Source organism: Lynx canadensis, chromosome A2, assembly GCF_007474595.2.
Source record: "Lynx canadensis isolate LIC74 chromosome A2, mLynCan4.pri.v2, whole genome shotgun sequence".
NCBI lineage: Eukaryota > Metazoa > Chordata > Mammalia > Carnivora > Felidae > Lynx > Lynx canadensis.
In genome coordinates, this window is record NC_044304.2 from 140,443,921 (window position 1) to 140,469,403 (window position 25,483).

The 25,483-nt window shown below is 36.7% G+C and overlaps 1 protein-coding gene across 1 annotated transcript in view; it reads right to left on the minus strand.

Annotated features, from left to right (window-relative positions):
- IQUB (IQ motif and ubiquitin domain containing) overlaps positions 1-25,483 on the minus strand; it is a 58,037-nt gene that overhangs the window by 19,725 nt on the left and 12,829 nt on the right. The window contains exons 7-8 of the mRNA XM_030308342.1: positions 12,585-12,795; positions 1,377-1,552 (exon numbers count right to left, since the gene is read on the minus strand). Coding sequence (XP_030164202.1) covers positions 1,377-1,552; positions 12,585-12,795 — 387 coding nt within the window. The remainder of the gene's footprint in view (positions 1-1,376; positions 1,553-12,584; positions 12,796-25,483) is intronic.

The following is a 25,483-nucleotide window of genomic DNA, read 5'->3' on the forward strand; positions in this document are numbered from 1 at the left end:
CATGACAGCCTCCCAGGGGACATAGGAAAGCAAAGAGAGGAGCTGCTCCATAGCGTCTCTTCAGAAGCCTCCCATCCTTTCAATTTCCAGCAGGATCACAAGACATTCCACCAAGATTCAGATTCGCTGTGGTTCAAGTCTTTGCCTACCTGGCGTGTTTGGATTCATGCGAGGGCATCAGGGTGCCATGGCAGAGCCATTTCCCTGTAGACAGTAGTAGTGGGTTTGAAAAGGAAGTAAAGAATTGAGACGATTATTAAAGTAGCAGAACAAACTGGTTGGTGGCTGGATGGGAGGCCAAGGATAATGCCCAGGTGTCTTCAGCAACTGAGCAGATGATGAAACATTCATAAAGAATAATGATGTGAGTGCTACAGAACAGCATCTGTTTGGAGATGCGGGACCGGGGAATGGTGAGATGGTATAATTTCAGTGTTGACATGTCAATTTAAGGTGTACTGTTGGGACACCCAAAAGCAATTACAATAGGCAAGTTGTAATACATTTGGATACATGATTCTAAAGCTCCTAAGAGAGGTCTGGTCTGGACCTGCAGGGAGTTCCAGGATGTAGGTAGTAGTTAAAGCCACAAGAAAAATTGAGATCAAAGGAGAGTGTATTAGTAAAATGAGAAGATATGAGAAGATATCAAAAAATATGGTATTTAAAAAAGAATGTTCTCAAGTAACAAGAATCATACAACTAGAATCACTATAGGCAAAGATCTAGAAGAACGCTATCCCCTTTCTTCTTGTGGCTGGATTGGCTTTTAATTGTTTGGAAAGATCAGATTTACAAAAGGAGACTGGTCACTATGGAAACAGGCTATGCAATCAATATCAAACAGAACAGGCAGTTGCAACACAAAAAGATAATTAGTTTTTCCCTTAATTGTATGTTTTCATGGTTTTCAACAATCATATACATTTTTGGTCAGAAACTTCCAGTCAGTTAATGACCTGGTGAGCAAAAGCAAAAACACTCATCTATAGCTCTTTTCCCCAGGTTGCTTACTATGAGGCATCCCAAACCCAGACATTCTGTGACTTCAGTCACTCTACATTTCATCAGGGTGTGTAATTGATCTAACTTCTGTAGCCAGCCTAAATCTAAATGAACAGAGTCACGAGGAAGGTAGCTTTATTTTTTCCTTCATGGCCTAAACTTTTTAGTTAAGGACATATTAATTTCATGTTAATTGTCAATTGTTATTCTAGGCCACAGTTAAAAATCTAAAGCTGTATCAGAAAAAAGAAAAAAAAAACAGAAAATTTAAACATGAAAATTCGTACAACGTCAGTCTCTTCTTTAGTTCATTATTCTACATTTTTAAACTCAGGATTCATTCTTATTTAAATAATTGTTACTTTACTAACCTTATCCAAAAAAGCTTGTATCAGTGCTTCCTGGTTTGCCGTATATGCAATGTATCTATGCCTCCCAATGGAAGCAATTATCTGGGTCTCTTTTTCCAGAAGTTCACACAAAGCAGCTTTCCTTTCAGCCCCAGTGAAAGATTGGTTAATGCGTGCAAGTTCTTCTTGCCGCCAGACTAAAGGAATAACATGAAAGACTCTTGAGTTTTTAAAATCCCACATCTTTCAGAAAATTTTTTACCATCACATCCTGACAAACAGTATTTTATTTTTGTATCAATTTAAATAAAATTATACATGAACATTATCATTCACATTGTACACCTGACATATGAAAAAGTAGGATGAAATGGAAGCTGAGAAACTTAAAGCAATAAAATTAAAGTCAAATAAAGAGAAGCCAAAGGAAATCAGCCCAGATAATGTCAAATTACACCTCCAAGTAAGCACATACTCTCCCTCGTACTGAAAAATATATGGTTTGGGTTTGTAGCAGCCATGAACATGTACTGATACTCAGATCTTTCAGGAGAATACCTGGTTTTGCTACCTAAGCAAAATAAGTCAGTCAGAGAAAGACAAATACCATATGACCTCACTCATATGTGGAATTTAAGAAACAAAACAAACAAGCAAAGAAGAAAAAAAAAAGAGAGAGACACAGAGAGAGAGAGAGACAGAGAGACAGAGAGAGGCAAGCCAAGATACAGACTCTTAACTATAAAGAACAAACTGATGGTTACCAGAGGGGTGGGGGGCGGGGGGATAGATTAAACAGGTGATAGGGATTAAGGAGTATACTTGCTGGGGCTCCTGGCTGGCTCAGTGGGTAGAGTCTGTGACTCCTGAGCTTGGGGGTCATGAGTTTGAATCCCACGTTGGTTGTAGAGCTTACTTAAAAAAAGGAGTACACTTATGATGAAAAAAATAAAACAAAACGATTTTAAAAAAGAGTAACTTCCCTTAGGAAGACATTTTGTATATCTCCCCCCAGCAAAAGAAGATCCAAAGACAGTAACAAGTTATTTCCTCTATCTATCTATCTATCTTCCTTAATATTCTGATATATGTATAAATACCTATGACTAAATTGCTTTTCACCTTTCCAGCAAAATTCCTCCATCAGATGACTCAAATTTCTTAGCTTTAAAAATAACGATTATTTTTTATGTTGACCACAAAAAAGTGAAGAGCGATTTTCTGATGCATCTATCTGTATAAATCAACATGCATGCACATTTACAATTTCCACCTGGAAGGGAAAAAGCATAATGTGCAAATGATTCAACTTTTCCTCCTGACAAGTCTCATCTACTCTTCTTGAAAGGAAGGAAGGAAGGAAGGAAATGGAAAAAGAGAGAATACGTGTTGTGAGGAATACAGGCAGGTTACAGTCTCAGCTGCAGCACTTGACATGTGCCGCCATACTGAAGCAGAAGCCGTGTTCTCCCCACAAAGCTCCCAGTCAATGACCGAGAACCAGGGGGAATTAGGGCCTGGCCGTGTCTGCCCAGCAGTGATCTCTTCTGTGGCTACTTGGATCAGCGCTGACCACTGGGCTGGCTCAGACTTTCCTCAGAGCTGTTATCTGTTTGAGGCTCTCCATTCCTCATCCTCTTTCCTTCCCTCTCTCAACGTCCACAAGTGTCAAACTGCATCTTGATGAAGACTTTTCTTGCTCTCTTTCCCCTTAATCTTTTACTGTGACATCTTGTTGTCTGCTTGCACTAGGACCCACATTGACAGTTTTGTGCAGAATTGTTGACTTCAATTATTTTCTTCAATACTAGCACTTAGGTACCATTTTAGGTTACTTAGGTAGCACTTAGGTACCATATCCTTACAAAACCTTAAATTATAGCAGCAAATGTTGTAAAGTAATTGTATTTACTTTTTACTCAAACCTATGAATTCAGTTAAGATAATATTTATGGTTGGTTAGTATCAATAAAGAATGGGTTGCATGAAATATATCCTAAGAGCAAATTATAAGATGCCAAAGAATAGTATTTTAATAAACTCATTTTACCTAAGAGTAACAGCATATTGTCAAAATTAACTTACATGAGAAAAATGGATTACTAGGTCCTACCCTAAACTTAACTAAGTCAAAATTTACGGGCTCACATACATGCATTTTTAACAAGGGTCTCATTCAATTCTTACACACACTAAATTTGGGGGAAAAAAATCGTCTTATAGCCCACATTTCAGAAACCTATTTACATTAAAAGAAGCATAGTGTTGGCAAGAACCTTAGAAATCAAATGGTTCAATACCCCACCCACATGTAAGACAGTGTCCTCCTGGCAGCAGTTTGTACAGGTTTAATTCACTCACCCTGGCCTGGGACCAGCTGGTGAAGAAACAGAGTCAGTCTATTCCTTGTTCTAAATGGCATCCCTTTGGATATCTGAAGGTAGCTGTCACATTCCATTTAGGTTTTCTCTTTTCCAGACATAAACACTTCCCTTTCCTAAATTGCACATTATCTGATATAATTTCATGTCTCATCAAGGTCAAGCTGCTCTGTTATCACAGCACCTCTTTGAAATATAGCATACCAAATTTCTGACAAGATGGAGTTTTATGCACAAGCGGCTAACTCTCCTCTCCTAAATTCCCAGTTACATGAACCAAGAAATATGAAATGGGAGAGGAGAGGAGGAGACCCAAGTCAGTACTTTAAGTCAGAGAGGTACAACCTATATACTGGAAATCAGGGGGTTTAAGTTTATAGCACAGATACTGCTAAAAGACACTCAAACAGGCACAAACGTCCCCCAAACTGCTGCTGTCTCATCTCAGAAAGCGGACATAGAAGAAGGTAGTAAACCTTAATTCAATGCCTTAGAGCTTGAGAAAAGAGCAAGTGATTAATCTATTTGGTAGTTTACTATGTTTTAAGGAAGTCTTTGAAAATCCTTAGGAAGGAATGAAAGAATGCCTACACTTCAAGTCAATGCGGAAAACAACAATAATCACAACTGTTTATGAAAAAAAGGCAAAAAATTCAAAAGAGAAAGTATAAAGCAAGGTGAGAGAAGCAAAATCAAGCATCATAGTTATATTTAAAAATATAAAATGGTTACTTTTTTACTGAAAATAAATTAGAACAATTTTTTTTATCCAATGACATGTTTTCAAGAGACACACTTAAAACAAAGTGACACCAAAAGTAAAGGTTAAACATAAAATGTTGATAAATGTGAACAAAAAAGAAAACAGAAGCAGCAATATTAACAGTATATTGAAAATAGAGGGGAAAACATTCAAAATTCGGTTATTGGGATAGGAGACAATTTTATGATGAAAGGTATGACCCTCGTGAATGCTATACGCAAAATCACATCCCATCTAACTTGTAAAGCAAAACTTCTATCAGTTATAAATACTCCTGGAGTGAGCATACTTTATTTATATAAACATAATTAAAATACAAATGAGTCGATCTATTTCAAGTAAAGAAGTATTAAAAGCATTAAAAAGTTTAAACAATATGATTAACAAATTTAAATGATTCAAGCTCTGACCAACAAAGGCTGAAAATATACCTATTTTCAAAGCTCTATGAAGCATTAAATTTATACAAATTCTAGCAGCAGGAATAAAAGAAAACAAATTCCCCAAATCAGAAACGCCAAAACTGCATTTTGATACTGTACAATTAAACTAGAATTAAAAACAAAAGTTTAAAAAGAATAGTCCCAACTGCTTGGAAATGTAATAAATACCAACAAAAATAAAATTTAAACAAAGAAGTTAAAAGTAAGACTGTCAACTATTAAGAAAAAAAAAGCCCCACTACATATCAAAATGGATCGGATGCTAAAAAATTGAAGTAACACAATTTTGGGGAACTTTGCAGAAATAAGCCTGAGATTCAAATCAGGTACCTCTGAAAAGTGTGTCAGGGCAGGGGAAGATTTACAAAAAGCTGTAATGTTTGTGACAGTTACTCATACACCTCCTCTGGAAAATCATGTCTGCTGGGTACTTCTCTCATTCCCCATTATTATTTAAGTAACTAGGAGTGGCTTTGATACCTGGATAAACACACAAGGACTGGGAACCTGAACTCATTCAACCATGGTTGATCTGTGTTCTTCATAGAACGTGGAAGCAAACAAAAATTGAAGCAACAACCTATTGTTCTTTATTCTGAACAAACATTCCAAAAAGTCACTCTAGTCTTTGACATTTATCGTAAGCTTCAGTTCATTCTAAGTTTTCGGATATTCAGAACTGTTCCTGAAAATGTTTTCGTGTCACATTTTGAGTCATCCTTGTTATTGTACATGTAGTAACCTCAGTCTGGAATTTACAGAGGATCTCCTGCACGTGCACTTTCACGAGCAGGACATTCATGGACACCTTCCCGCAGGTGGCAAGCCTGTCCTCCACCCGTGCAGGTTTACACAGCTTTGGTTTTGTTCAAGTCACCGTCACCCCAGAACACACGAGAATATGCTGGCTTAACTACAACAACCTCTCTTACAACATCTCATTCTCTTCTCTCTCAATAGACACAGGAACCGTGGTTTTAAGGTGTAGACTTTGCCTTAGCTTCCTTTCTATTCTTAAGGCTGCTCTGAGAACAAAATCCTGTTGTTTTTTTTCTTACTGTACTATTTACTTCATCTCCTGTTTGCTTTTTGATTCCTAGGCCCCTCTTTTCTAACTAAACAATACAATAAAAATAACACTAACACCATATTAGTGGTGGTTACCATGGAGTGCTGGTTACTATGTGTCAGGCTCTGTCTCAAGCTCCTCATGCATATGAGCTCATTTAATCTCCTGACAAACCAGTGAAGGAGGTGCTACTATTATCCCCTCTTTTACAGAAAAGGAAACTAAGGAAAACAGAGACTTGTCCAAGTGGCACCAAGACTCAAACTCTGGCAGTCTGGTTCCATGTTACAGACTCTTAAGCACTGCTCTCCCACTTTTCAAAAACATGTAATCTTTTCATTGGACAGTCTCTCTCTATGAATTGATTAGTTGGTCTACTACTGAAAGCCACACTTACTAACCAGCTATCTAATTTTTTCCCTTTTCATGGAGATAATTTATTATTACACTGTCAGAATGAGAAAGCTTCAGAGTCTCATGAACTGCATTCTCTGGCCATAGAATCAAACCTATTTTTTCTCTGAACTTTAAAAAACTCGTTTGCCTGATCTGGTTACTATACCTGCCAAAACCTTATCGTTTCTTTGTCAATTCAAAACACTCAAAAATAAGTATTGAGCAATTATGTGAAAGGAACTCTATAAATTTCAATGGTGCATACAAAGTGAGAAAGACACAATGCTTTCTTGAAGGCCCTAAATATCTCCTTGCCTCTCCCTAGTTGGAGACACTATAAAATTCTTCCATGAGGACAGAATTTTCACTTCTCTTTCTACTTATTTTTACCCAAAAGCCTGACATTTTTCACCATTAGGCATAAAGACTTCCTTTAGATAGATCTCTTCTTGACACAAGATTCCTCTTATCTTCTACCAGGTATGATTTAATTAAGTAAATGTAGTCTTCCGTTGTTATATTACAGGCATGATTATTTTCTCATCATATTGCAGGGATATTTCAAAATACATCACATTTATATATAATTTATATAATTACAAAGTATATTTTTCTCCTTCTATTAAAATTTTAGATTTACTTTAACACCAGTGTCTGCATTGGAAGGTAAATATCTAAAGTGTTGTTTCTGGCCCTCGTCTGTTATAACCACTGTCTGTTATAACATCTAGTTTTACAGTTTTTATCATACTATTTCTTCTTCCTCTCGACTTCCAATTTGAAATCATCCTGATGAGGCCAAGGACAGGCCAGTGGTACTCTTTATAAAGAATCCACTTTGCCCTTTACCAGGAATACATTATTCAGACACTGGACAGCTTGGTCTGTTCAAAAAGATTTTTAAATTTAAAAGCAAAATTGTCTTCAGCAAAAGAGTTGTAAATTTAAGGGCTAAATTATGTTGTGAAAATCCAGGAAATCCATGATTGATGACTTTATCCTTTAAGAGCAGTTTTACCAACCAAAAGAACTTTAAAAATCTTGACAAAATCCATATAACCAAAGGCAGTGTATGAATTAAAAGAAAAATTGCTTGCTTGTGGAAATAATAACTGAGAATATTTATCTTATGGGATTATATGGATGTTCCCAGAAAGCAAATAAAAATTGAATGATATAAGTAAGCCTATTTTACTTCCAGTTTTACATCAGAAACCTTTGGGACTGGTAATAAATTTAGGCCACTAGGATATTATTTAAGCTATGCTGCCAACCTCAAAGAGCAATATACTACTCTCCTAGATTAATACCGGGTGAGTCTGGATAGATGCACTCAAATTCACTTATGTGAATATATATATTCAGACTTTACATTTTGCTTAAATTATAGTATGACTTTTTAAAAGGAAACAACCCAGTGAAGCTAATTAGAAATGAAAATAATGGTCTTTAGGGGCTCCTGGGTGGCTCAGTCAGTTGAGCGTCCTCCTGGGTGGCTCAGTCGGTTGAGCGTCCAACTTCGGCTGGGGTCATGATCTAGAGGTTCGTGGGTCGAGCCCCACGTGGGGCTCTGTGCTGACAGCTCAGAGCCTGGAGCCTGTTTCAGATTCTGTGTCTCCCTCTCTCTCTGACCCTCCCCCTTTCATGCTCTGTCTCTCTCTGTCTCAAAACTAAATAAACATTAGAAAAAAAAATTTAATAAAAAAAGAAATGAAAATAATGGTCTTTAATTCCAATAAAATTCTCCATTAGATGGCCCTGTAAACCTATAGTAAGGAATGGAACATGGCATCAGAAAAATACCATGTCCCAACTACTCATAAGGAATAGACACACATAGGAATCAGGAGTGGATGGACAAAACCTATTTTTTATCTGAATTGACAGTTTCCAGAACTATACAGAGAAGACATTGAAGAAAACGAGAGATTCTGCCCCATATCATAAAAGGTATGTTCCATAGGGATGATGATAATTAAAACAAACAAACAAATAAATTGGAATGCTGAATTCATTTTCCAGTGTTGCCGTAACAAAGCACCATAGACTGGGTGGCTTAAACAACAGAAGTTTATTTCCTCACAGTTCTGGAATAGATAAGTTCAAGATCAAGGTGATGGCAGGGTTAGTTTCTTCTGAAGACCTCTCTCCTGGGCTTCTAAATGGCCATCATCCTTCAGTGTCTTTGTATGATCTTCTCTATCTGTTTGTTTGTGTCCTAATCTCTCCTTATAAGAATATTAGTCATACTGGTTAGGGCTCATCCATAAAAACTTATTTTCTCTGAATTGCTTTTTTGAAGGTCCTATCTCCAAATTCAGTCACATTCTGAAGGGCTAGGGCTTAGGACTTCAACATGTGAATTTGGGGGGAAACACAATTCAACCCATAGCAGATATCAATAGCCATCAATATTTTTTAATGTTTATTTATTTATTTTGAGAGAGAGAGAAAGGCAGAGAGAAAGGAAAGAGAGAATCTCAAGCAGGCTCCATGCAGTCAGCACAGAGCCCAACGTGGGGTTAGATCTCAGGACCCTGAGATCATGACCTGAGCCAAAATCATCGGCTGGTTAACCAACTGAGCTACCCAGGAGTCTCTAATATTTTTAAAGAAAAAGATATTAAAGGAATTGGTTCATTTGAAAGAATATGTTTATTTTATCTCCTTATCTTCTCAGACAAATCATCTAATTTCCAGGGTCTGAAGTTCAATTATAAAATGAAAAGGGGTGCCTGGGTGGCTCAGTCAGTTAAGCATCCTAATTCAGCTCAGGTCATGATCTCATGGTTTGTGGGTTCGAGCCCCGCATCGGGCTCTGTGCTGACAGCTTGGAGCCTGGAGCCAGCTTCGGATTCTGTGTCTCCTTCTCTCTCTGCCCCTCCCCCACTTGTGCTCTGTTTCTCTCTGTCTCTCAAAAATAAATAAATGTTAAAACAAAAATTTTTTTTAATTAAAAAAATGAAAGGATAGGACTTAGCACCTAAAGTCTGTACACATTCTAAAATTCCTGAGCTCTAAACTTGCAATTTCCAAACAAGAAATAGAAGAACATACAAGATTTTGTCCACAAGTAGCATTTTATATGCATCTGTTTTTTAAAATTCTCATTCACAGACTGCAAGCCTACATGGAGAGAACCAAGGAAGATTCAGACTGAATACCCAGAGCCAGATGATGTCAGTGGACTCCAGAAGCTAGAAGTCAAGGTACCTTGAGATCAGAAGTAATAATCCGAGAAGAGTCAGAAAAGGCCATTAGCACAAGTCAAAACAAAGCAAAGGGTTAGCAGATTCAATTCAACAATGAGCAAGGGTCCTATCAGGTACCCTCAGTACAAATGTACACAGTTAAGACAGTGGTGTTTACAGGTAATTGTGGGCAAGGAAAAGAGGCTCTGAGCCCAATCTGTGCTGTCAAGAGAAGTTTCCTAAAGATTATAACCCCTATGCTGAGTTTGAAATAAGAGTGACAATTCAGATCAATAAAAGGAGTCATCCTCAACATATTGCTGTAAGAAAAAACAAACAAACATAAAGATAAAATAGTGTTGCCTGGAAATGGTCTTGACTTTGATACATTATATTAACTTATGTAGTTCAATTAATTTTCTTTAATGATCTATTTTGCTTTTATTACTGAGGGACAGATTACCCAGAGGAAAAGCTGAACTTCCTTTTAGGAGTTTTAATTTAAACTATGTAATTGTTACTATGAGCCACAAGAGGGCAGCAGTTTCAAAGACTACAACAAAACTTAAAAATTATTATTCTGAGAGTTTTAAATTAGAACTTTAGGGCTGGAAGAAAACTAAAGAGATGCCTCTTTTATATAAGAAATTTCATTTTATTCCATATAAATCATGTGTAGACATATAAAGTATATCTGCTCTATTTTAAGATAGAAAATCTGTATAAAATTATTTACAAATATAAAATTATTATAGTTGTAATAACTATTAATAACTAATAATAATTATAGTTATAATATAACTATATATGCATAATTCTTTGCACTTTTAAAGTAGTTTCATAAATGTAACATTTATTTATTCACATATCATAAAGCCCTGTGAAATAGACGTGCCAGGTATCAGTAAGTCCTTTTGTAGATGAAGAACCTGAGGCTAAAGAAAATAAGTGACTTGCCCAAGTTAATACCACCAATAAGTAGAAAAGGTAGAACCTCACTCAGCATATTCTCTGTTGTTTTACACAACTGCCTGTCAACCAAGGAAATAATAATATCCTTGGGCTTGTTCAGATAGGAATTTGGAATATTATTTGAATAGAGTTCTGCTATAACAGACCTCTAGTTTTATACTTGTCAATAAGATCTTTCCTAGATCTTGCCAACAGTGCTCTCTGTTTAATTCTTTACATTTAAAAGTAAACTTTGTTTTCATCTGAGAGAGGATGAAAATAGAAGTGAGGTTTAAAGTAAAACAGGAAGTATTTGCAGAGGTCAATGATTAGGAGAAAGACGAGGCGATGTAAAAGCTGAGGGAACAGGCTGTTACCTCAAACACTGCCACGTTCCTAAAGCCACTCAATTTTGCATGTTACCAAAGAGATAAATTTATTAGCATTGCTTATCAGACCTAGTGTTTCACTGTATTATCTTTTGGTGAATAGCATATTACCATATAGCTATTTAATAGACCCAATATCTGACACCTAAAACTGCTGTTAGAGAGGAAGGGTGACTTGAGTAACAGAACATATAATAACATCCACAAACAGTATATAAAAAGTTATATTAAGAAAATTTGCTTAAAGTTAATGTCATAAATAATCATAGAGAAGTCAAAGACTGTTATTTCTTTGGATGAAAAGACCCTGCTCAAATAAAAAAAAACTATTGAGGCTACTCTTAATTTTATTCTTAAGCTTTTATTTATTTATTTTGAGAGAGAGAGAGAGAGAGCACAGCAAGAGAGGGATGGAGACAGAGAGGGAGAGAGAGAATGTCAAATCCCAAGCAGGCTCTGTGCTGCCAGCGCGAAGCCCCTTGCAGGGCTCGATCCCATGAACCATGAGATCATGACCAGAGCCAAAACCAAGAGTCAGACGTTTAACTGACTAAGTCATCCAGGTGCTCCGAGGCTATTTTTAATTTTGAAAATTCCTCTACATTGTCACAAGAACCCAACTTCTCTACTTTCTGGCATCTAAAGTAATTAGTAACTCTCTGTTCCACTTCCTGGCACTTTAGCTGGTACTACCGGAAAAGTGGAAGCCAGAGATAACTGCATTACATCCTTGGGGTTCCCTTTCATTCACTCACTAATTCAACCCACCAATATTTGTTGGGCATATGAGCTAAGAACAGAAAAAGTGAGAGCATAAAAAAAAAAAAATAAGTTATTCTCTCATGGAGTTTGCAATCCACTGGTGAAAATTAATGCTAAACAAAAAGATATATTATTACAAATTGTGGTGGTGATATAAATGAAAAGTTTGGGGTGCAATGATAACCATTAGATGACAACAGGATATCCAGGTTGGGCTGTCAGTCACAGAAGCCTCTGAGTAGGCAACATTTAAGTTGAGATTGGAAGGGAGCAATGAGAAACAACTTCAAGAACAGCATATCTATTGCCCTGAGTACGGAGTGCTTGGCCTGTCAAGTAACTGAAGCTTTTAATTGTGTCAATGACTAACACACATTCTGTGGAAGAAATAAGGCATAAATGTCAATTGTGTAAAGAATATACATCTATATTGATCATTAATGGGTGGAAATTAAAAGGTATTGCCAAGCCCTCCTCTAAAGAACAGAAATCAGAGACAGGATGCTGAATTGAGGGATTCAAGACAGTTCAGTTCTGCATTCACAAATTCCCAAGACCATCAGAGAATCAGATTAGACAATGCTTTCTCTTTTTATCTCATGGGGATGATCAAATGAGATAATATACTAAACCACAAAATTTACAGAGCAGTATGCACATTTTATTTATCCACTGTTGATATAAAAGCATCCCCAATTTATTCCCACCTTAATTCCTGTCCCAGGTGTAAAACATTATTCATCTCTTTAAATTCTCTAGGCCAAGATTCCCAAGACCTCATCCTGAAATAAGAAGGCCTTCCTTTTGTCTTTAATACACCTGCTTTTCCTAATAGTGAAAAATTATAAAATTAATATTTTATGCAAAGCCTATTTCAAACTTACGTTCCAGTGCATTATAAAGAAGCTCAAAATCTTCTTTTGTCTGAGGATTATGCCTCCGGTGATAATCCAATTTCATCCATTCTTCTTTTTCTCTTATCTTCCTTTGTTCTTCCTCTGCTTCCCACTTCAACCTTAACATTTTCTGTCTTCTTAAATTCTCTACCATGACTTTAGCATGCCATCGTCTATAGTAAGTCTGTAACACTATTACCTATAGTTAAATTAAAAGGAAATAAAAAGTGTCTACCATCAACTATATCAGATAATAACACAAGGCAATAGTGATTATTTCTATTCCAATGCAAAAACTACTAAACAAACTGAGAGTCTAGGTTTCCCTCTATGCCAGACATTCTCACACACAGCGGGACACATAAGCTGTGGATAATGCACATCAGCAATTTGACTCCAAAATCTAGCAAATACACCTTCCTGGGAGGTAGTTAGTACAATGCTTAAAAGCATAGGCTCTGGGGTAAAACTTAGTCTAAATATTTCCTCTGCGACTCACTATTTGTTTGATTTTGGTTTATTCTCCATATAACATCCTTATCTTAACCCTGGTGCATCACAAGTCCTCAATAAATACTATTATTGTCACTAATATTAATTATCTCTAGTTTATCTTAACTACCATCAGCTTAGGCTCATATTTAAAACAAAATTTCATTACCTAAACATAAAGCAGGTAGGTTATATGTAGTAACTACCAAAGGCAGGTTAGATAAAAGTCTCCGTTTAAGAAAACAAGTATTTACTAAATTGTGAGAAATATAAGTATGTCTGAAGTTATAGTATAGTACCAAATTCCCAAAAAACTTGCCATATAACTGAGAGATTTTTTTATTTACTAAACTCATAAATAAAAATAAAATGTGGAGAGGCTAGATCAAGATTGAGGACAGAGAATATGCTGATACATCCCTTTACTGTGACCTCATCTCTGGTAATCACGGAAAATCATATAAGCAGAAATCGGTAAGGACACTGGATCATACTAACGGAGACTTCCAAAGGAACAGAAACTTTAAAGAATCCCCTCAAGAAGGGAGACAGGTAGAATAAATTGAAGAGGAATCTATGCCTAATCATGTACAGGGAAGATGGAGAAGCAGGCTAGAAAATACAGAAGGGTCTGTAAGACCGTTTCAAGCCCTAAACCAGTGGATCCGGTGAGCAGAAGAGGTGTGTTAGGGCAAATGGCAAAGTGACTGCTTGAAAAATGCCAACAGGACAGGCTTCTCTAAAACAATCTAGGGAAAGCACACCCGTGGGTGACACCCACGATGAGTAGAAGCCCCTTCTTCATAAAACTAGCTCTCTTCCAGAATCAAGCCTTGGCCATCCCCTAAAACCACTGCGGTAAACAAATACGCATAGCACACTGGACATAAGGGATCTCAAATACCCTGTCTACACACCCAGGAATAACCAAACATTTGGGAAGAACCCACAAAATATAAGGCTCCTCCTCATTCAACAAAGAAAAGTTTACTTTTGTGTGAACAGAAATACCAGAACAGTGGTTCCCAAAGAGTGGTGGTCAGACCAGCAAGCTCCAGACAGAATGAAGAAAGTTGACCAGAGAAATTACTCCAAATATACTAAAAGAACATGTCTCCAAACTAAAGACATAAGCTCTCAGATAGAAAGGGCTCACGGCCAAATCTCAAGCATATCACAATAAGATTACCAGAGATAAAGTAAAAACCCTAAAAGCTTCCAGAAAGAGGAAACAAAGAAATGCAAAACTGACATCAGACTCTTAATCAAATAGAGCTTCAGTGTTATAAAGAAAAATAATTTTGAAAACAAGTTTAAATCTATCTATGTGGACTCAAATTAAACTTCAAGAATGAGGTTGATTCAACAGGACTAAGAGGTTTATCTCCCAGGCATCATCTCTGAAAAAATTACTAGAGAATGTGTTCTAGCAAGAAAAATAAGTTAAAATGGAAAGATTAAAGAACTGAGAAAACTTTTCCAAAAGAGTTATCAAGCTAAATACATCTTATTTGGAAAAAGTCATATATATAAATATAAATATATCAAACAACAAAGTGAAGTTATAAATATATAGTAAATTATAAAGTAAATTATATATATAATTATAATAGCCAGTCAGATTGGATCTGGAATTATAATTATATACATACATATGGATCTGGAATTATAATTATATACATACATGTATGTATATAATTATAATTATATACATATATGTATGTATATAATTATAATTCCAGATCCAATCTGACTGGCTAGGAGGAATGAGGGAGGAGGACAAGGAAATGAAAAACAGAAAACTCTGCTAAGGACCTTGACTTATTCATGGAAAAGATAGAGCCTGATTAAGTATGCCTTTGGTATAAAAAATTTAGGAAACAAAAATTTTTTTAATTTTTATAAGGAACCATTAGAAAAACAGAAACAAAGGACCTGCTTTCAACTATGAAAGCACACAAAAAAAAAAAAAAAAAGAAAGAAAATGTTTAGTCAAACTAACCAAAAGAAGAAAAGGCTGGTAAAAGAAAAAACAAACAAAATGTGAATAATAAATAAAAACCAAAATGAGATGGCAAGAATGAGTACAAAAATATCAATAGTCATATATAATATTGCTTAAAACAAAAAAGATTTAAAATAAATACAAGCATGAAATCAAGAAGCTCAAGAATAAAGTAAATATGATACAAGTAGAAAGGAGTCAGTGAAGACAAAAGAACTTACTACGTGGAAATTTCCTCCTATACTGGCTTTTAACCCATCCCTCTGTGTACAACTCACATCCCACTTTCACCTCCCTAGGAAACTCCTATTCACCTTCCAAGGTTGTATGGGGCAAAGCAGTTTGGTTCTTGATGCCATCCCCCTTGGCAGGCATTTAGAGTTTCACATCCTCAGCTTAAGTAAGTCAAGTTAGCATTTCTCCATCTGCTTTACAACTTTAAAATAATTGACTGACACTCTTCTCTCTTTTCATGTATTCTTCGTTCCTGTATGTTTACATTTTTTTAGTCCTTTAATACCATTTTACTGGAGTTTGGAAAGTGTTGTAGAGACTTCCATCTCCCCACCTAATATCCATTCTCTCCTACTTCCTTAATAAGAAAACCTCAATCTTATTGAGGAACAACAATATGAAACTTTAAAAATGTATTTGTCACACACTCACAGTGAGCACAATCACATGACACAGTTTGGGCCAATGAGATGTAACTGGAAGGCACTGGGTGGGGCTTGCAGGGAAAACTCTTGAAGGTAGCATATATGGCTCATGCTCCCTTGACCTCTCCCTTCTTCCTGCATAGATTGCAGACATTATGCTGAAGGTTGACTAACCATTGCATTATCATGTAAGTTATAAGCTCATAAGATTAATGGAATGGAAAAGTAAAAGGAGTTTAGGTTCTTGATGATATCACAGAGCTACCATCCAAGCCCTGTACAGTCAAAAAATAAAAATTAGTTTGGACTGAGAACATAAAAAATCTATCAGGCTGGAATAACAGGCATTAATTGTCAGCTACGAAATTAACAGGAAACAATTATTTCTTCCAAGGACATACTACAGCTATAAAATGTCCTAACAATCCCCTCCTTTGAGTGAATACTATTATTCTGTGCACACTGAGAAACTTAGTACTCTAAAATACTAATCTATCAGAAACTTTGCTGTTTGAAATTAGATAACCAAAAATGAAGCATCCCACTCTTGGCAGGAGGATCTATGTCAGTTTGACAGAGAGCAGCAGCCTTAACTTACAACAAACATGCTGAACTTCAGCAAAGGAACATTCCACATCTCTCTTAACTTTGTTACCAAAGGAACAAAGCTGGAGATACCATACTTCCTGATTTGAAAATACAATGCAAATCTATAGTAATCAAAACACTATATATTGGCATAAAAACAGAACTATAGATCAATGGAACAGAATAGAGAACCCAGAAACAAACTCATACATACATGGTCAACTAATTTACAACAGAGGAGGCAAGAATATACAATGGGGAAGGATGGTCTCTTCAATAAATGCTACTGGGAAAACTGGACAGTAACATGCAAAAGAATGAAACTAGACCATTATCTCACACTATACAGAAAAAATTACTTCAAATTGTATTAAAGACTTGAATGTAAGACCTGAAACCAAAAAAATTCCTAGAAAAAACATAGGTGGTAAGCTACTTGACACAAGTCTTGGCAATAATTTTTTAAATCCGACTCCAAAAGCAAAGGTAACAAAACAAAAATTAACAAATGGGACTATATCAAACTAAAAAGCGTTTGCACATCAAAGGAAACCATCAACAAAATGAAAAGACAACTTACTGAATGGGAGAAACTATTTGAAAATCATATATCTGAAAAGGGGTTAATATCTAAAACATATAAAAACTCCTAAAACAAATGCAAAAAAAATAATCATAATAAACAATCCAATTAAAAAATGGGCAGAGGATCTGAATAGACATCTTCCCAAAGACATCCAGATGGCCAACAGACATATGAAAAGATGCTCAACATCACTCATCATCTGGAAAATGCAAATCAAAACCACAATGAGATATCACCTTCTACCTGTTAGAATGGCTATCATCAAAAAGATAAGAAATAAAAAGTGTTGGCATGGATGTGGAGAAAAAGGAACCCTTGTGCCCTGTTGGTAAGAATGTAAATTGATATAGTCACTATGGAAAACAATATAGAGGTTTCTCAAAAAATTAAAAATTAAACTACCATTTGATCCAACAATTCCACTTCTGGGTATTTATCCAAAGAAGAGGAAACACTAATTAAAAAAGATATATTAACTCTTATGTTCACTGAAGCATTATTTATAATAGCCAAGACATGGAAACAATTTAAGTGGCTACTGATGGATGAATGGATATGGAAAATGTGACACACACACACACTGGACTACTACTCAGTCATAAGAAAGAATGAAATCTTGCCATTTGTGACAACATGGATGGACCTTAAAGGAATTATGCTAAGTGAAACAAGTCAAAGAGAAATGTCATATGATTTCATTTACATGTGGGATCTAAAAAACAAAACAAATGAACAAAACAAAAATCATAGATGAAGAGAACAGAATAGTGGTTGTCAAAGGGCAGGAAGGTAAGGGCATGGGTGAAATGAGTGAAGGGGGTCAAGAGGTGAAAACTTCCAGTTATGAAATAAGTCAGTCATGGGTATATAATGTACAGCATGGTGATTACAGTCAATAATATTGTGAAGCATACTTGAAAGTTGCCAAGAGAGTAAATTCTAAAAGTTAACCATGTATGATGACAGATGGTAACTAAATTTACTGTGATGATCATTTCACATGTATTTCAAATTGTTATGCTGTATACCTGAAACCAATATAATGTTACGTGTCAATGATACCTCAATAAAAACTTTTTAATTTTGAAAAAATAAATAGCACTAAATGTATGGTGTATTGGAGTTGGTAAGACTCTAATTCAAAGAATTTTAGTATTTTTTTGAGAGAGAGAGAGAGAGAGAGAGAGAGAGACATAATGTGCAAGAGTGAGCAGGGAAGGAGCAGAGGGAGAGAGAGAGAGGATCTTAAACAGGCTCCATGCCTAGCACAGTTTGATGTGGGGCTCAATCTCACAACTGTGAGATCATGACCTGAGCTGAAATCAAGAGTCAGGCCCTTAACTGACTGAACCACCCAGGTGCCCCAGAATTTTAGTAGTTTTAATATTAGTCAAACTTTGGCCCCAATAATTAGATGCTCTCTTCTGGGTCTCAAAAAGAAAGAAGTAAAAAAGCAAAGAGCATCTTTTGATTTAACAGCCTTCAGCACTGGGTGGACATTGATTGGGGAGGAACCTATTTAAAATTCTCACAATGAATGGGGCACCTGGGTGGCTCAGTCAGTTAAATGTCTGACTTCAGCTCAGGTCATGATCTCATGGTTCATGGGTTTGAGCCCCACATCAGGCTCTGTGCTGACAGCTCAGAGCCTGGAACCTGCTTCGGATTCTGTGTCTCCCTCTCTGTCCCTCCTCCACTCACTCTCTCTCTCTCTCTCTCAAAAACAAATAAAATATTAAAAAAATGTTTTAAAAATTCTCACAGTGGTACTCAAAATGTGGCCTATGATTCTATTGCTGGCCCACATGGCTTCTTACCTTGTTACCAGGCTACAAATGGCCTCAAGAACCCTGCATTACAGAGTAAATCAAACACACTATTTAATTTAGTTGACTTTTTTTTCTCACAGCAACATTTTTTCAATGAAAGAAGCGCTGCATTGACTTACATTCTGCACAAATTCTTTAGCTTTTCACACACTTGTACTCGTGTTGCACTAGCCTTGAGTCCTTGTCACCACCATGGACTGCTTCTGTTCCAATGATGCCCGGAGCTAGACACCCAGCAAAGCTGAGTCATAATCCAAGAGGACCTTAACACTGAGTTTGAATCTGCCAGAAATACCCAGCAAGGAAGGAGGATTGCTAGTCAGTACTACATCTTCCTTCACAAAACCTAGTAAGTAGACTTTTCCACTTTAAAAAGCTAGTGTTAAAAGTGTGCAATTCAGTTGAGCAATCTGGGGTAGGAAGAGACTAAATAGGTATTTTTTAAATTTATCAGCCCAATCCAGAAGTTATTCAGTAATGAATTAAAGACACATTGACAGGGGCGCCTGGGTGGCTCAGTCGGTTGAGCGTCCGACTTCGGCCCATGTCATGATCTCGCAGTCCGTGGGTTCGAGCCCCGCATCGGGCTCTGTGCTGACAGCTCGGAGCCTGGAGCCTGTTTCGGATTCTGTGTCTCCCTCTCTCTCAGACCCTCCCCTGTTCATGCTCTGCCTCTCTCTGTCTCAAAAATAAATAAACATGGGCGCCTGGGTGGCGCAGTCGGTTAAGCGTCCGACTTCAGCCAGGTCACGATCTCACGGTCTGTGAGTTCGAGCCCCGCGTCAGGCTCTGGGCTGATGGCTCAGAGCCTGGAGCCTGTTTCCGATTCTGTGTCTCCCTCTCTCTCTGCCCCTCCCCCGTTCATGCTCTGTCTCTGTCCCAAAAATAAATAAAAACGTTGAAAAAAAAAAAATTTAAAAAAAAAAATAAATAAATAAACATTAAAAAAAATTAAAAAATAAAATAAAATAAAGACACATTGACACACAGTGTGGTCTCAAATGTGTTTTATACATGAAGGAAATACGCCAATATGATAATATGACAGAGTATTACTTTCTATCAAATTTCTATTTCCGCATCTCCCTTAATAAAAGGCAGGCAAATTGCCCTGGTTGGCTTCCCTCCTTCAAGTTAATGAGCCTATTGCATGGGTTGTAATTTCTTAGCTTCCTCATGGAGGTAGGTTCCCCAGGACACATCCGGGCCAAACATAGGGCCACTGACAGAATGAACTTGCAGGCGATGAAAAGTATGGTAGTTGTTATATGAGTGATCCGGTAACAAACAAGCTGGGGCATGGGAGGAAGACTGTGTTCTCGGGCCTTCTCATTCTCCAAGCTACACTCCTGTGGAGCAGCCTGCCTTCCCCAGACCCTTAAAGCCTGCACCAGCCGCAATGCCTAGCAGACTTTCCAAAGACCAAACAACAAATGGACAGGGAACATCTTCTCAAGTTAAGAGCATCCACCTTACCTACAGATCACCTATAGGCCCAATTCTATACAGGTTCAGACATCTGCCAAGCTCCTTTAGGAAAATACACAAGAAGGTAATAGTGACTGGACCGTATATATAGATGATTATAGATTACAATTTAAGGAATGTGTGTGTGTGCGTGCATACACATTCCTGATAAATTTCTAAGAGATTCTTATTTTATTTTATTTTATTTCATTTTATTTCATTTCATTTCATTTCATTCTATTTTATTTATTTATTTTTTTCTTAGTAGGCTTCATGCCCAGCATGGAGCTCATTGCGGGCCTTGAACTCATGACCCTGAGATCAAGATCTGAGCTGAGATCAAGAATTGGACACTTAACCAACTGAGCCACCTGGCACCCCGAGATTCATATTTTTAAATATATTTTATATTTTATGTATATTAAAATATACTTTATTTCAATTGTGAAAATTCTGTCATGTCAAAATAAGTCACTGTAAATTCTCTTTGGGCCTGGGGGCAGGACTACCAGATTAGAAAAGTAAAAGCCTCATCAAATGCTCTCTCCAAAAAGGAATGATTAAACTGTACAAAATTGTTTTTAAAAAAATAATAATAACCATTTCAGGATTCTGGAAACTGACCAAAGGCATACATCAAATAAATATTTATTGAAGAAAGATTACTAAACCTCAAGTAGGAGCACTAACAGTCTATGGCATTTCAAGTTGGGGCTGCTCTCGTATCTTCCTTCTCCTCACCCTGGATTCATCTGTGTCCATTTTCAGGGTGCTGAATTGATTTAAAATGAAGCAAAGAAAAACTCTATACTCCCTAAGCAATGTCACAAACAATAGTAATCTCTGTGGCAAAAAAAAAAAAAGAGGCCAGCAACTCAGATAGCTGAGATTGTAGTCTGGAGCGAGCAACAGACAGGCAGACTAGTGAGAAATTAATCAGAGATATCAGGAAAAGGAGATAGGCCACAGCGAGCCCTGATAACTTCCCAAATATCCTTGGTAGTCTGAAGGCTGAACACATGTACAAGGATGAATACATACTCAGGAGAGACTGGAGAAAGCCCTACCTATTCACATATCCCAGGCTGCCTGTGAAGCCTTGTGCAGAAGAAATGCAAGAAGAAAACCCAGCAGAAAGTAAAAGCCAGGATGATCATAAACTAAACTTGTCTGAACTTCCAATGCATCCTCCAAACACATGGATCCATTAGTGAGAGTGGAAGCTTTACTAGCTCAAGGAATGTGAGCACAGCCTTTGATCAATCATTACCTAACCATTAAGCTATGTTAAACCAGGGGCAACCCTTAGGAAGCCAGACTTACAAGAAGAAAAACAACATTTCTTTTGAGCAGAGAAATCAATGGCGATATACTGTGATAGAGACAAACTCTAAAGCAGGTTTCAGCAACGGCACTGTTGATATTTTGGACCAGATAACCAGCTGCTGCAGTGGGGTTGGAGTTTCCTACAGTTATAGGATGTTTGGCACGATACTTGTCCTCTACCATTAAATGACACTAGCACCCTCACCCTTAAGTCATAATCAAAAATATCTCCAGACAATGTAAATGTTGCCTGGGGAGCAAAATCACTCCCAGTTGAGAACCACTGCTCTAATTAATTAATCCAGACAAATCACTAAACAAATATAAGACAGATATAACATCAATCCCTGGAGTAAACAGGGACAGGATACAGAGTTGCTACAATGTTACTTAAAATGTCTAGTTTTCAACAACAACAACAAAATTATGAGAGCAAAAAGAAGATAGTATGACCAATTTAAAATGAAAAAATATACCAATCAATAGAAACTGCCTCTGAGGGGTCTAAGATGTTGGACTTACAAAGATTTCAAAGCAGATATGATAAACATGTTCAAAGAACTAAAGGGAATAAAGTTTAAAAGTTAAAAGAAAGTAAGATGGCAATGATTCATAAAATAGAGAATATCAGTAAAAAGAAAATTAGTAAAAAGAAATTATTATCAGGTAAATATTATTATTTATCCGTAAAAATTATTATCAGTAAAAAGAAATTATTTAAAAAACAGAACCAAATGAAAATTTTGGGATTTTAATTAAATTAAAACCTATCGGACAGGCTCAAAAACAGATCTGAATAATATAATAATTTTTATAATAATAAAAATGATAAATGTGATGATACATCATTAGAAATTATCTGCCCTGAGGGGATGGGAAAAAAATAAGGTAAATGAACAGAGATATTCAGGATACCATCAAGCAAACAAGCATACACAAGATATACTAAAGAGAGCTCTTTAGACTGAAAGGAAATGACACTAGATATTAATTTTAGCCCAAATGAAGAAATAAATAGCACCAGAAAAGATAATTATATAGGTAAATATCAAGGACTATACATATCTTCTTTTCTACAATTAACTTATTTTTTTAAATTTTTAAAAAAAATGTTTATTTATTTTTGAGAAAGAGAGAGAGAAAGAGAGCGCAAGCAGGGGAGGGGCAGAGAGAGAGGGAGACACAGAATCCGAAGCAGGTTCCAGGCTCTGAGCTGTCAGCACAGAGCCTGATGCAGGGCTTGAACCCATAAACCGCAAGATCATGACCTGAGCTTAAGTAAGATGCTTAAATGAGCCACCCAGGATCTCCTATGATTAACTTATTTAAAAGACAACTGCATAAAACAGTTAATTATAAAAGGATTTGTAGAGCTTAAAATATACAAAGAATATATAAATTTGTAGAACAGTGATAGCACAAAGGAGAAGGGATGAAATTGCAGGGTTTTTTTTTAATGTTTATTTATTTTTGAGACAGAAAGAGACAGAGCACGAACGGGGGAGGATCAGAGAGAGAGGGACACACAGAATCCGAAGCAGGCTCCAGGCCCTGAGCTGTCAGCTTAGAGCCCGACATGGGGCTCGAACTCAAGGACCATGAGATCATGACCTGAGCTGAAGTCAGATGCTTAACCGACTGAGCCACTCAGGCGCCCCTGAAATTGAAGTTTTATTAGAGCAAAGTTTCAGTATTTTATTGGATTTTAGTTAGTATTACTGTCAAGTATATTGTTATAAACTGAGATGTATATTGTAATCCCTAAATTACACTAGAGCAACCACTTAGGAAATAACTCAAAAAAAAATAATTTTAAAAAACAACAAAGCAATAATAAAGAAGAGAACCCAATTAAAAATGGCAAAGGATCTGAATATACATTTCTCTTAAGAATACAGACAAGTTGCTAACAAGCACATAAAAAGATATTCAGTATCATTAGTCATCATGGTGTATAGATCAAAACCAAATGAGCTGTCCCTTCACACTTTATTAGAGCAGCTATAATGAAAAAAAAAACCGACAATAACAAGTGTTGATGAGGATGTGAAGATATTAGAATCCTTGTATACTTCTGGTGGGACATAAAATGGTGTAGTTGCTTTGGAAAACAGTCTGACAGTTCCTTAAAATGGTTAAACATCTATATTCACCATATGATACAAATTATACTCCTAGACATATACCCCGGGAGAAATGAAAACATATGTCCACATAAAAATTAGTATATAAATGTTTATGGCAGCTTTATTCCTAATGGTCAATAAGTGGAAACAGCCCAAATGTCCATCAACCAGTAAAGAGACAAAGAAAATACAGTATATACACTGGCATAGATACAGTAGGTATATCCAGTTGAGTACCTATAATGGAATATTATTCTGCAGTATAAAGGAATGAAATATTGATACCTGTTACAACATGGATAAGCCATGAAAACATTATGCTACGTTTAAAAATAGCCAATCACAAAATACTGCATATTGTGGGGCGCCTGGGTGGCTCAGTCAGTTGAGCATCTGACTTCGGCTCAGGTCATGATCTCACAGTTTGTGAGTTCAAGCCCCGCATCAGGCTCTGTGCTGACAGTTCAGAGTCTGCTTCAGATTCTGTATCTCCCTCTCTCTGCTCCTCCCCTGTTCACACTTTGTCTGTCTCCCTCTCTCTCAAAAATAAACATTAAAAACATTTATTCAATGCTGCATATTGTATGATTCCCTGTATATGAAATATCCAGAATAGGCAAATCAATACAGGCAGAACGTAGATCAGTGGTTTCCTAAGACAGAAAATAGGGATTGACAGCTATTGGGTCCAGGATTTTTTTTCCAGGATGATGGAAATGTTCTAAAATTGATTGTGGTAAGAGTTGTATAACTCTGCTTATATAGTAAAAATGATTGAATTGCATATTTTTTAAAGTATATATTATACTAAAAGTAAAGGTTTTAAATAAAAAAAAAGAATTAAAATGGTACATTAGAAAATGCCTATTTAACATAAAAGAAGACAGTAAAGGAAGAAGAAAGAATAAGAGAGACAAATGACATACAGAAAACAAATAGCAAATGGCTGATATAATCCAACCTTATCAATAATTAAACTAAATATAAATGTTTTTGTTTTTTTTTTTTTAATTTTTTTTTTTTCAACGTTTATTTATTTTTGGGACAGAGAGAAACAGAGCATGAACAGGGGAGGGGCAGAGAGAGAGGGAGACACAGAATCGGAAACAGGCTCCAGGCTCTGAGCCATCAGCCCAGAGCCTGACGCGGGGCTCGAACTCAGGGACCGCGAGATCGTGACCTGGCTGAAGTCGGACGCTTAACCGACTGCGCCACCCAGGCGCCCCTAAACACTCCACTCACAAGGTGGAGATGATCAGACTAGATAAAAAGACAAGATCCAATTATATGCTGTCTACAAGAGATACACACTAGATTCAGACTCAAATAGATTGAAAGTAAAAGGATAGAAAAAGACCATGCAAACATCACATAAAAAAGTTGGAGCGGCAATTATATCAATATCAGAGAAAACAGACTTTAGTATGCTTTGGTTTCAATTACTCTGGAAAGCTCCCTAATCTACTGTCCCAGGGATTAAGGCCAAGGGATAGAGGAGTTAAGGTTAAGGGACAGAGATGGACAAAACTAATAATGGCCAAACATAACACACAAAACCCCTGGGAATCCCTAAGGGAAAGGAAGGGATTAGGAGCATTTAGAATTCTTGTTCCTTTTACGGGGGCCAGCGGGGGGGGGGGGGGAGACGTGGGGGGGGTTGGGGGGGAAAAAACTGCTTTTAATACCAGTAAAACATGATTCTGACTGATAAACATTCTCTCCTTGACTAAACTCTAATCAGGCATTTTTTCAACTAGGCCTCAACTTTTGGGCTTCTGTGTTCATCTCTGCATTGTTCAATTTTAGCAA